Below are 12805 nucleotides of genomic sequence, written 5' to 3'. Positions count from 1 at the left end.
AAGGATGCTCCGCTTCGTTTGGTTTTATTAACTCCTCCACCAAAGAATTTGGCTGCTTTGCCTTGCTATTAGCTCAATATGACTTTAGGACCACAAACCTCAGAAGAACGGCTTTGCAAGGGCCGCGATGTTCCTGTGGTCATCTGCAAGCCCCAAGGTCTGGCTCTGGCCATGCAACTCAACAGCAAGATTTTCAGTTTGTTTTTTTGTTTTGTTTTTTCTACTTACGAGCCAAGCACCTCCATAAATACAAATGTGTCTCGAATGTTGCTCGTCTGTTTTTTCCAGGTGTTGCTCCCTTCATCTTCTTGACAGCCCATTTTCTCCAGAGCTGAGGTCGTGAATTCTGCAGGTGAGTGAGAGAGACAGAGACAAAAAACAAAAAAAAACCAAACTGTTTATTTCACAGGCTTGCCACTCTGTCAAAAGTTTCAAGAAACACCATGGATTAGAGATGGCCTACGGCTGCCAATTCTGGTTTTTTTTTTCATTCAGGAGTGGCTTATGAGCTCTGACAAAATCATTAGAATCAATGCAAAATAAAATGACTTCAAAATCCATAGAAAGAAGTGGAGGAGGAGATCTTCTGTGCTTTCTACAATTCAGGAATTTGTATATCTTGTTAACCTCCCTGGTTGAGCGACCACAATAAGGACTCACCATGAAAGTCAACAGGAAGCCAGGACTGCGTGGGGGCCACTTGCCAAGGGATGAATGGGAAAGGGGTGAAGACAGCCTCGTGCATCCCCCATCCCAGTAGCAGACACAGGCATGGGGGTGGGGAAAGCACATCACGCTTATTGCTCTTTCATTCTTAGCATTAGATCAGCACTGCAGGACGTAGGGCAGAGTGTACATTTTACCTAAGTGGCCCCCATAGTCCATGAATGAAGGCAGCTCAGTGGCCTGCTCCCCTGGAACAATTAATTGCCTGTGGCAGCGACAAGAATGAAAATTAGCAAAGGGCACAACCCCAGAGTTCCTGCCAGGCCCTGCCAAATGAAGGTTCAAAAGGGGGTTCTTAAACCACTAATATCTACATTAAGAAATATTACTGCTCACCATTCTGACTTCAAAAATATTTCACAGTATCCAGAAGGGAGAGTTTTACACATCTATCCGTTCTTCGTAATGAAAACTAAATTAAAGCGACAGCTTCATAAAGGGTTTTAAGAGTATTTGCCAATTCAGTATTATCTATTACCCTGATTTCTACAAGCCAGGGTTAGAAAATCCAATTTTGCAGGCTATGAAGAGCAGCGCCATTGACCCGACACAGTCCTAATGTCTCTGTAATAGGAAACACGGTCTGGGCTATTTTTTACATCTTCAGTGGTTAACTAGAGTAGACATGTCTGCGATTGGTTTTGCACTCAAACCAAGATAAGAAGCCGGGGGAAAGCTAAGATGGCAGCGTAATCCCCTCCCTTCTTTCTACCACCAAAAGCTCACCGCCGCCTCCTTCCTTGAGCCAGCCGCCTACTCTTGCACCAACGCATCACCACCGCCTGCTCTTGCACCAACGCATCACCGCCATCTCCTTTCTTGGGCCAGCCTCCTGCTCTTGCAGCAACGCACACCACCACCTCCTTCCTTGGGCCAGCTGCCTGCTCTTGCACCAACGCATCACCACCGCCTGCTCTTGCACCAGCGCATCACCGCCACCTTCTTCCTTGAGCCAGCCGCCTACTCTTGCACCAACGCATCACCACCGCCTGCTCTTGCACCAGCGCATCACCGCCACCTTCTTCCTTGAGCCAGCCGCCTACTCTTGCACCAACGCATCACCACCGCCTGCTCTTGCACCAACGCATCACCGCCGCCTCCTTCCTTGGGCCAGCCTCCTGCTCTTGCACCAACGCACACCACCACCTCCTTCCTTGGGCCAGCTGCCTGCTTTTGTAGCAACGCATTACCGCTGCCTCCTCTTGCACCAACGCATCACCGCGCGCCTCCTTCCTTGGGCCAGCTGCCTGCTCTTGCACCAACGCATCACCGCTGCCTCCTTCCTTGGGCCAGTCTCCTGCTCTTGCACCAACGCATCACCACCACCTCCTTCCTTGGGCCAGCTGCCTGCTCTTGTACCAACGCATTACCGCTGCCTCCTCTTGCACCAACGCATCACCGCCACCTCCTTCCTTGGGCCAGCCTCCTGCTCGTGCACCAATGCATCTTCGCCGCCTCCTTCCTTGGGCCAGCCTCCTGCTCGTGCACCAATGCATCTTCGCCGCCTCCTTCCTTGGGCCAGCCTCCTGCTCGTGCACCAATGCATCACCAGGAGTCACAGATGTGCTGATGTTTTGCATAAAGGTCAGCAGCGTCCATGCTTATAAGAATAACTGAACTCTTCTCGACCTGTACTACTTATTTCAGTTTAAATACTGTTGCATATTTTGGGAGTTTTGTGGCTACTTTTGCAATTTTGTGCTTGCTTTTCACTATAGAGAGAAAGTGCACAGCTATTTTTGAGTGTTTTTGCTATTCACTTTTTCTGTACACACAAATCGCATGCAATTAATTTTAATTTTCTTTCCCATTAGAAGCTCATTCTTTTCCCACAGATAAGATGCCTTCTCCCCACATTCCACCCCCAAGCTTTTTGACAATTATTTGTCCTCAATACAGAGGTAAACCTTTATTTCAGTTTTGCTGCAGCTGTTAACCAGAGGAGAGAGTGAGAGCAGAGACAAGCCTAGCAGACCTCTTACTGGATCACAAGGCCGGTTCCTTATTTTAGTAATTTTGGGGGAGAGACAAGACCACCATGTGGGAACGAGGGAGCCTTCCTCACCATGTTCTCTTCAGGAGCTCATCTCCGTCCTTTCTGGGTTTTAGATAAAATTAAATCGCTGCTACACTCCAGCTTCAGCTAACCCCATTGCTTTTTTCTAGGGAGAGGGGGGAATACAGGAATTTTGTTTTCCCATTTCATTGGTGGGGATTGCTCCGTTCCTTTTTTTTTTTTTTTTAAATTACTTCATTTCATCCTTGTGTTTTAGTGTACGTACCAAATGGTTTTAACACGTACTAAAAAAAAAAAAAAAAAGAAAGTGAAACAATTACATTTGTTTTTTCTTTTGTTTTGAAAGAGAGACGCAAGATGAGCGATATCATCTTTCCCGCGTCGTGTTTAAACAAAAGTGCAGAGGCACAGCGAGGGTCTCTGGTGCCCGGGGGCCGATTTATTTATTAAAGTTTTGTATTCCGCAACTTCCTATCAACCACCAGCGCATCACTACATGGCACCACCGCGTGAGGGCTCTTCAATGGGAGGGACGGGAACCCCGCCAACGCATTGCCACATGGCACTGCCAGTGTTAACTTTTCTTCAGCCCTGTGCGATCAATTACTGGCCTGGCCCCTCCTCATTCTGGGTTTTTTTTTTTTTTTTACATTTAATTTTTATTCTTTTACTAATCAGGGTTAGTGCAAGGGTATTAGGCACCCCCTAAGTGAATCTTACAGCTTTGTGCCCAGCCTGGTTTGATCAGAGACCTCGATTTAACATTTTTCATCTCTTTAGAAGGCGACGTTCAAAGAGCCTGTATAGGTACAAAATAACTCATATTTCCAGCAGGCCTACTTGTAGTTAATTTTTAAAAGAAAAAAACGAACTATTTTCTCTTTATTTAATTTTATTTATTTAAAATCTTTTCTATACCATCGTTAAGCTAGATGTCGTCACAACGGTTCACAATAAGGCACATAACTTCATGTTGCTTAAATGTATTAAATTATATCAACCAAACAGGTGCCATGAAAATACTGTAACATAGTATCATATTAAATATTAATTGTTGGTGTTGGGTGTGGTAGGTCATGTCCAATTTTATCTGTATCCGCTATAAGATAAAATAATATTTAAATCTAGTCCTTTGTTGTTGAAAGAAAAATAAAATACACACAATTTGAGTAAGATGGTGTGTGTGAGTTCTACTGACCGCGTCCTACACTTCCCTGGATTCTACTCTCCATTCTTAGTGTTTGGGTACTTGCCAGGTTCTTGTGGCCTGGTTTTGGCCTCTGTTGGAAACAGGATGCTGGGCTTGATGGACCCTTGGTCTGACCCAGCATGGCTATTTCTTATGTTCTTATTCTCTCTGTGGTATGCTTGCTTAAATAGCCAGGTTTTTAAACTTTTTCTGAATGTTTTGATGTCTCTTTGCAATCTGATTTCTAAAGGCACAGTATTCCATATTATAGGTCCCTATCACTTACTTGTGTCAGCCTTGCTGTTTTTACCGAGGGAAAAGTTAGCAGTGCTAAGCCGCTGTAAAATATCTGCACTTTGCTGCTGTCGTCTGTCTGTCTGATACAGCTGAAAATCCAATGTGTGTGCGAGTGGGATTAGGATATACAAAGAAACACACAAAGTGATGAATCACGGAGCTCGGGCTGGGACATTCCTCAATGCCTAAAACACCACAAAGAAGTTGTCGTTCCCCATCCACAACTAGGTCTGGTTTTCAGGATCTCCGTACTGCATATGCATGAGACAGATTTGATTGCGTTTGGTCCATGAGCTAGGTCCATTTGCATAGTTGAATTATACTGTGAAAGAGACTTCTCTGGGCAGCCATGCGGCTCCAAGTTGAGACGCACTCCACTAAAAAGTCAAGATAAATGGCGTTTTGACTCCCCTTCTCTCATCGTGTGTTCCCTTCAAACAATGAAGCCAGCTGCTCAGTAAATTAGAAGATGGTGACCTTAGGGGACCGTAACACGGGTTAAATGATCTCGTCTGCTCTGGAGTAGCAGGGAGTATTGGAAGAGAGGAATATTTATAGCCCTGTCCTGTACAAATGCCACCAAAATTAACCGCACCATGGTACTAGCAGTTTCTCACCGTATTCAGCTTAATGGTAACTCCTGCATGGCACGGTCCCTAGGGCAGGCCCTGTTCTCACTATTACACCTCCATACTAGGAAGGCTAATCTCACTCTTGGCATCAGAAGCCTCATTCTGCGCAACACAGGAGAGAGGAGAGCAAATGCTTGAGGGGTTAAGGAAGCCGCACATTGATTGAAACCATTTGGAAAGAGAAGAAACACAAGACACTGCACCTATAAATAAAGGCAAGCAACAGATGATACCCCAACGAGTTCAAATAGCTGCCATGGCAACTAATGCATCGCCCTGAAATGCCTGGATTAGCACAGAAGCAATAAAACCCAACATGAATTCGGCTAGCACCAGGAAGTCACGTGGCCCGGCGACACAAACACTCCATTCCCATCTGATAAAAGGTTCCCACGTGCCCAGCGTGCTCAGCGATGGACAGCTAGGGCGCAGAGCACAACAGCTCCCCCCACCCCCTCCAGCACAGGATGCCACCCAGCTGGGGGAGAGGGCAGGCCGAGTGTGCCTCAAGCCACGGTGCACATTCACTACTACAGGATAGAAGACACAGCCAAACATTTACTATTAGCAAGAGAACGATGAGGCTTCCAATGCATTTAACCGTGATGCAGTTTCATGGGTCCACAGGCCCTCCCCTGCCCAGCACTGGTGTCCTCACTGACCTTGGGAATGAGGTTAAGTAACATTGTAATAGAAAGTGGCACACAATACTCTCCTGGCATGCAGAAACAAAGCACTATGCAGGGGTGTTAATATTATGAGGTCAGAAACTATTAATTCAAGTTGATTCCTCGTTATCAACAAGCCTTAGCTACAAGAAACCTGAAATTTTGTTTCTCTCCCCACCTCACAAAAGTAATTCTTCGGCAGTAGGAGATCTCGCAGTCAGGTTGTGCAGTAAATATTCCCCACAGTAGCCACTGGTTATGCAGAGGAATCACTGTTTTTGGTCCCTAGGGGGTGGGCTGCTGCCCTTACAGACTGGCTGGAATAGGAAACACGTCCGCATCCCTTTATGGTGCCCAACAGTAAAAATAATCAATAAGGATTCATCTCTGATAATTATAAGGGATATTGATATGAGTCAAGATACCTTGCTAGTTCAAATACTTGCCACGGTAACCAATGCATCACCTTGAAATATCTGGATTAGCACAGAAGCAATAAAATCCAACAAGAATGCAGCTAGCACCAGGAAATCACATGACGTAGTCTGTAAATCAACAAGGATTCATCTCTGATAAGCAGAAGAGATAGCCACTCATTGCACCCATAAATATTATTATAATTATAGCACCAGTGTGAGGAACTGCATCCATGCTGCCACGATGGGTAACTTAGCCTGTTGGGCCCACTACAAGAACGTATAACCGGACCCACCCATGTAAAGTGGCCATCTCCCAAATTTCTTTTCATATTTAAGGGTAGGCCTATGGGATTGACAACTGTAGCCGTACTTTTAATTATAATTGCGAATGTGATCCATATTGAGACTATCTTAGGAAAAAGCAGAATATCAAAGGTCTATAAATTTTAGAAAGTCCATGCAGAGTCTCTTCTAATACTTAAAGGAAGGAAGGAGTGGAGGGAGGTGAGTGAGTGAGAGAGGCGGCCCCTGGGGTGGAAAAATGACTGAAATTCAAACACGTGGCAGCAGTGGACCAAAAGCCAGGAAGCGTGCCACCTTCCTCCTTCTATCTGAGCTGGGCTGGGAGAGAGGCCTAGGCATTAGAGAGGAGGGGACGGAGGAGCGGGGAAACTGGCTGCTACAGTTTTCCTATCTATGGGTCTGATCTGCATTAATTCATTAATTAACTGGCGGAGACTCCTTCACTACAGCAACTCTTTTGGCTCGGCTGAAAGCCATGGCAAGGATTTGGGACAGCTGGGGGGCCACAGTGTCACTCCCACACCCTTCACCATCCTTCACCAGTCTCAGGCACTGCGGAGAGCTGAGCCACAAGTGGCCTGCAGCTTCCTCCATCCTGGCTCCACAGCCTCTCCAACCCTGGCTGGCCGGCAGAGCAGGAACCGGACTGAGCACCAGGGCACTGCAGGCCGCTCCCAATACGGTTTCAAATTATTAATCAGAATACTTTAACATATTGCTTAAAACTGTCAATGTGAATTTGGACAGCTAATCTCATCTACCATCTTAGCATCCCTCTGGAGGACTATCATGCATGTGCGGTTTATATGGCTCTGTCCACATGTGGTGAGGCACAAGCAAACAGATGTTCTTGAGGCCAGCAAAATGCACGGACCCAGTTTCCTCCAGGACTTCTATGTCACACCACAAGGAAACGTTAGCAAGACCAAAAGCAAACAAGCTTCTGGTCCTTTCCAGAACCCTCATAAGGCTGGAGAGATTTCAGGTGCAGAGGGGAACGGGGATAGTTTTCCAAAGACAACATAAAAACAGACCTTGGTGAGAAGCGGCAGCGTGGGGTGAAGGAGGCAAGGCCAGAGTCAGCACAGGCTAGGGTGAGGCCACAGAGTTATTCTGGGGGTCCGAGTGACACTTAACAGCAGCCCCTAGAAAAGATCTTCAACAGAACCAGAACCAGCAGGTCCGAATGCGCAGGTGCTCGCCAGTCTTCCTGAAGATGGAGAGAGAGGATGCATCCTCTAGGCCCTGTAAAGAAAGAGAAATGTTACTTTAGACACCTTCTAGGGACAGCCTGAACTGGCTGGGGCTGGAGAGCAGAAAAACAATTCCAACTTCCCCTATGTTTACGAATTCTTCAGGAATGTGCGGGCCAGGCTGCCACTTACAGACTGGATCCTCCGGGATTATCCCTCCACCCAGCTTATTAGGCAATTCAGCCTGGACAGCAGGTGTATGTGCCCGAGACAAAACCCAAAACAAGCTCAGCCACCCCGGAAGGGACAGATCAGTATTTCTGGCTGCAGCACGTGCCCCCGAAGTGCCGATTCTCTCTCCCGATACAATGGACCCAAAACGCCGGAATCGGTACCGACTGAATAGGTGCTTGCTCCGGGCGAGACCCGCAAAGCGCCTGGACGCAGCCTTGTGCCGTTCCCAAGCTCCTAAGTAACCCTGCAGGCTCGGAGCACAAGGAAGTCCGATCCATCCGCTTCGGAAACACCTGAAGGGGGGCAGCTTGCTTTTGTTTTTTGCAAATTTGAGCCGGGGCTCCAGAAAGCGCTTTCCTAAAGTGAGCTCGTGCCCTTGGCAGGTGCACAAGAGAACATTCCTTTGTATTATTTTTCTTACCAAGGGCTGCTCCCCCCCCCCCCGTCCCTCCGGCTCCGCTCCGAGAAGTCTGCGAGGCTCAGAGGCGCGCCCGGCGCTAACAATGAACTGCATTAAAGGGGAGGCACGAGGCACATTACTGTCGGCGGACAGGACGGGGACAGCTGTTAAAGGGCGGGAAGTTGACATCCCCAGCCCCGTTGCAGGATCAGTCACTGCCATCTCTTTTCTTCTTTCAAACGGTGATAACTCCGCCCCGCCCCCCACGGGTGAGGACATGAGAATTACCATGCTGGGGTCAGGCTAAGGTCCAGTCTGGGCCACAAGTGCCGGACAGATCCCATAAAGTCGATCCAATTCCTGTTACTCACTCCCAGGGACAGCAATAGCTTGCCCTAGTCTGCCTGGCTAATAATGTTTAACCTCTTGTAAACTCCACTGTACAACTTCTCTTTGCCAGGTTCCACAACTTGATTGTGCCTGGAGGGAAAAATTATTTCCTACGATCTGTTTTGAATCTGCTGGTTGTGAGTTTTATTTATTTACCTACTCATGATTTTATAAACTTCTATCATATTCCCCTCTCAGTCATCTCTTTACCAAGATGAAGAGTCCTAGTCTACAAAGACAGGACAGAGCAGAACCCTCTGACCAGACATAAGAGCATAAGAAGTTGCCATATTGGGTCAAACAGAGGGTCCATGAAGCCCAGCATCCTCTTTCCAACACTGCCCAATCCAGGTTACAAGTACCTGGCAAGTACCCAAACATTAAATAAATCCCAGGCTACTGATGCCAGTAATAGTAGTGGCTATTTCCTCAGTCAACTAATAGCAGTTAATGAACTTCTCCAAAACGTTTTTAAACCCAGCTACACTAACTGCACTAACCACATTCTCTGGCAACAAATTCCAGAGCTTAATTGTGCGCTGAGTGAAAAATAATTTTCTCTGATTTATTTTAAATGAGCTACTTGCTAACTTCATGGAGTGCCCCCTAGTCCTATTATCTGAGAGAGTAAATAACCGATTTATATTAACTTGTTCTAGACTTCTCATGATCTTAAAGACCTCTATCATATCCCCCCTCAGCCGTCTCTTCTCCAAGCTGAACAGCCCTAACCTCTTCAGCCTTTCCTCATAGGGGAGCTGTTCTATCCCCTTTATCATTTTGGTAGCCCTTCTCTGTACCTTCTCCATCGCAATTATATCTTTTTTGAGATGCGGAGACCAGAATTGTACACAGTATTCAAGGTGCGGTCTCACCATGGAGCGATACAGAGGCATTATGACATTTTCCATTTTATTCACCATTCCCTTCCTAATAATTCCTAACATTGGGGCCGATGCAATAAAAAGCACGGAAAGTGGGCACTGAAAAGTCAGTTCCCGCAAGGGGGGGGGGCGCCATCTAATACGCAAATTAGGGATTTGCGCTAGCAAGGCGGTGCTAGGGTCGCTTGCGCGACCTTAGCACCTCCTTGCTAACGCGACCCCGCCGCGACTGCCGATTGCGAAAACCGACGCCGGTAAACTCGGCATTGGTTTTCATAACCGGCCGTCTGCCAGTAATGAAAACAGATGCCAATAAACGTTTACCGGCGTTTACCGATTAACACTCTAGGCAGGTGTTAATATCTGAGAGCTAAATGTGCGTCTGAGACGCACACTTGTTTTTTTGGAATGCGAAGTGAATGAGTAATAGCCTCATTCACATGCATTTGCATGTGATGAGCATTATTGCATTCACTTCGGTCAGACGTGCGTTAAATAGGCGCTAATCCCCCTCGGCTGAACGCACTGTATTGCATCGGCTCCATTCTGTCTGCTTCTTTGACCACCGCAGCTCACTGCCATTAATATGTTTTCTAGACAAGAGGAGAAATGGAGCTATTCATGAAGGGCACCCCCCTATCAATTTATCGCTTTACTTGTTAGAGACAGCATAAATTGTTCAGAGTAAAAAACCTGATATTCCTATTCTCCATGCATTTCAGTGGCCTTGCTGGGATTGACTTCAAATTTACAGGTTCCATTGCTTTGGTTCCAAGTGTGTCCCTTAATGCTGCGACTAATGTAACAGCAGTCCCCATTTTCCTTGCCCACTGGTGAGTGACCGGCTCTAGAATTAAACCCACAGAAAAGTACACGAGGCCGATGTAATAAGGTGCACTGAAGCTGCTGCGGGTTTGTACGCACCTTTCTTCCGGGCCGATACAGTACAGTGCGCTCTGTACTGTATCGGTACAGAGCGCACTGTTAGCCCGTGTTTGGATGTGCGTTTTCGACGCGCTAGCTTTACCTCTTATACAGTAAGGGGTAATAGCGCATCGAAAATGCACGTCCAACCCCCCGAAACTAATAGCGCCCGCAACATGCAAATGCATGTTGCGGGCGCTATTATTTATTTATTTATTTAGCATTTTTCTATACCGACTTTCCAATAACAAAATTATTGATCAATTCGGTTTACATTTTAAACAATAACAACAATGACAAGTAAATGTCTTACAATGAACAGGTCGAATTAACTTGGATTAAGATATATGGGGGTAATAACATAATTAACATGAGCGGTGCCTAATATAGGCTAGAGGCTGGGTTTTAATGATAGCTATTAGTTATTCCCGCGCGATCCTGAAAGCAAAATGTGCAGCCAAGCCACACATTTAACTTTCAGAAATTAACGCCTGCCCAAAGGTAGGCGTTAATTTCTGCTGGCACCGGGAAAGTGCACAGAAAAGCAGAAAAAACTGCTTTTCTGTACACCCTCCGACTTAATATAATTGCGATATTAAGTCGGAGGCCCCAAAATTTAAAAAAAATCAAAAATTAAAAAAAACAACTTTAAATCAGCCGGCGGCCCGCGGGTCGGAAGACGGACGCTCAATTATGCCTGTGTCCATTTCCGAACCCCTAGCTGTCAGCGGGCTCGAGAACTGATGCCGGCAAAATTGAGTGTCAGCTGTCAAACCCACTGACAGCTGCTGCCCCTGTCAAAAAGGAGGCGCTAGGGACACGCTAGTGTCCCTAGCGCCTCTTTTTACCGCGGGCCCTCATTTGCATGTGGGCCGATACTAAATCGCGCGTACGGGAGAGCGGGCACTCGCCCGCTCTCCCCCACTTTTTTCTGTATCGGCCCGTTCGTGTCCATGGATTTGTGCGCAGAAATCATTTGCATAATTTATTTTTTTTACACCCACCAAGGCGCCAGCTTTAACCGCAGGCAGTGATCAAAACTCGGGCTCCTAACTAGCGCCTGTTTTGCTGCTGGTCTTATTACAGCGGCCCCAATATCAGCTGACTTGCATCAAACTTGAAACTTCCGAGCAGTAAGGCCACCATGATGAGATGTCAGGGTACTCACTCAGTCCCTGCCTCCTGCTCATAGGAGCCTGGAGCTAGGGGAAGAGCTGCAGCCTGCTTTCAGCGTGAGCCCCTGTGCTATGCACGATTTTGTGCGCGGGGGACTGCACGAGGACGAGGTTTGGGGGCACTCAGTGGGGGAGGCAGGAGAAAGTTGCTAAACGGGCCGTTTACAGAGGGATGCTTGATTGCATTTTCGTTCAGCTATTAATAACTCATTCTGTCGCTGTGCTGTGATACAAGAATGCAGTTACATCAAGCAGAGGGGAGGCATTTTAGGATGAATTGATTTTAGCAGTTCCAAGCCAAGAAAATGATAAACTAATTTGAAGTTCCATCTGGATGGTTAATTTAAAATAAACTTGGCATCGCTTGTCTCATCTCGAGAAGGCATTTCAGCAGCAGGTATTCAGGGGCTTCTCCCTCTTCCCGCCCGCGCGGCCCAGGACAGGAAGTGGTGAGGCCGCGGCGCGGAGGCGGGAACAGCGCGTGCCCTCGTCACAGGAAGAGGCAGCATCGGCTTGGAGCGCAGCGCCCCCGCGGCTTCAGGAAAGACGACGCGTCCCGGGGGCTGGAGGAGGAGGAGGAGGAGGCTGCCTCTGGACCTGTGCTTCTGACGGGGAGGGAGAGAGAGGGTGTCCCTGTGGGTGTGAGAAAGCATGTCTCTGTATGTGTGAAAATGTATCTGAGTCTACGTGGTAGAGCATGTGTGTGTGTGTGTGTGAGAACATGTCTGTGAGTATGTGTGAAAGTGTCTGTGTCTGTATGTGTGTGTGTGTGTGAGAACATGTCTGTGAGTATGTGTGAAAGTGTCTGTGTCTGTATGTGTGTGTGTGTGTGAAAATGTATCTGAGTCTACGTGGTAGAGCATGTGTGTGTGTGTGTGTGAGAACATGTCTGTGAGTATGTGTGAAAGTGTCTGTGTCTGTATGTGTGGTGGAGCCTGTCTGTGTGTGAGTGCAGGAAAGCATGTGTGTGTCTATATGTAGTCAAGCATGTGTGTGTCTGAGAGCATGTCTGTGAGTATGTGTGAAAGTGTCTGTATGTGTGGTTGAGCATGTCTGTGTGTGAGTGCATGGAAAACATGTCTGTGTCTGTATGTGTGGTAGAGCATGTCTGTGTGTGAGTGCATGAAAGCATGTCTGTGTCTGTATGTGTGGTAGAGCATGTGTGTGTATGAGAAAGCATGTCTGTGAGTATGTGTGAAAGTGTCTGTATGTGTGGTTGAGCATGTCTGTGTGTGAGTGCATGGAAAACATGTCTGTGTCTGTATGTGTGGTAGAGCATGTCTGTGTGTGAGTGCATGAAAGCATGTGTGTGTGTGAGAAAGCATGTCTGAGTATGTGTGAAAGTGTCTGTATG

At 47.1% G+C, this 12805-nt stretch overlaps 1 protein-coding gene across 5 annotated transcripts in view; it reads right to left on the bottom strand.

Annotated features, from left to right (window-relative positions):
* Positions 1-8214, bottom strand: part of CAMK1G (calcium/calmodulin dependent protein kinase IG) — a 77088-nt gene extending 68874 nt beyond the window's left edge. For 2 of the 5 annotated variants that reach the window (XM_029574089.1, XM_029574084.1), the window contains exons 1-3: positions 8100-8214; positions 7286-7496; positions 229-346 (exon numbers count right to left, since the gene is read on the bottom strand). In XM_029574089.1, the coding sequence (XP_029429949.1) occupies positions 229-320 (92 nt within the window). In that variant the 5' untranslated portion in view covers positions 321-346; positions 7286-7496; positions 8100-8214. Of the gene's footprint in view, positions 1-228; positions 347-7285; positions 7497-7636; positions 7804-7839; positions 8046-8099 lie in introns of those variants that run through there. The other 3 variants (XM_029574087.1, XM_029574086.1, XM_029574085.1) reach the window with 3 other exon arrangements.
* Between the last annotated feature and the right edge of the window lie 4591 nt (positions 8215-12805).

This window comes from Rhinatrema bivittatum, chromosome 12, assembly GCF_901001135.1.
Source record: "Rhinatrema bivittatum chromosome 12, aRhiBiv1.1, whole genome shotgun sequence".
Classification (NCBI taxonomy): Eukaryota; Metazoa; Chordata; class Amphibia; order Gymnophiona; family Rhinatrematidae; genus Rhinatrema; species Rhinatrema bivittatum.
Note: the sequence above shows the minus strand (reverse complement) of the source record. Positions and strands in the feature narration are given on the sequence as shown.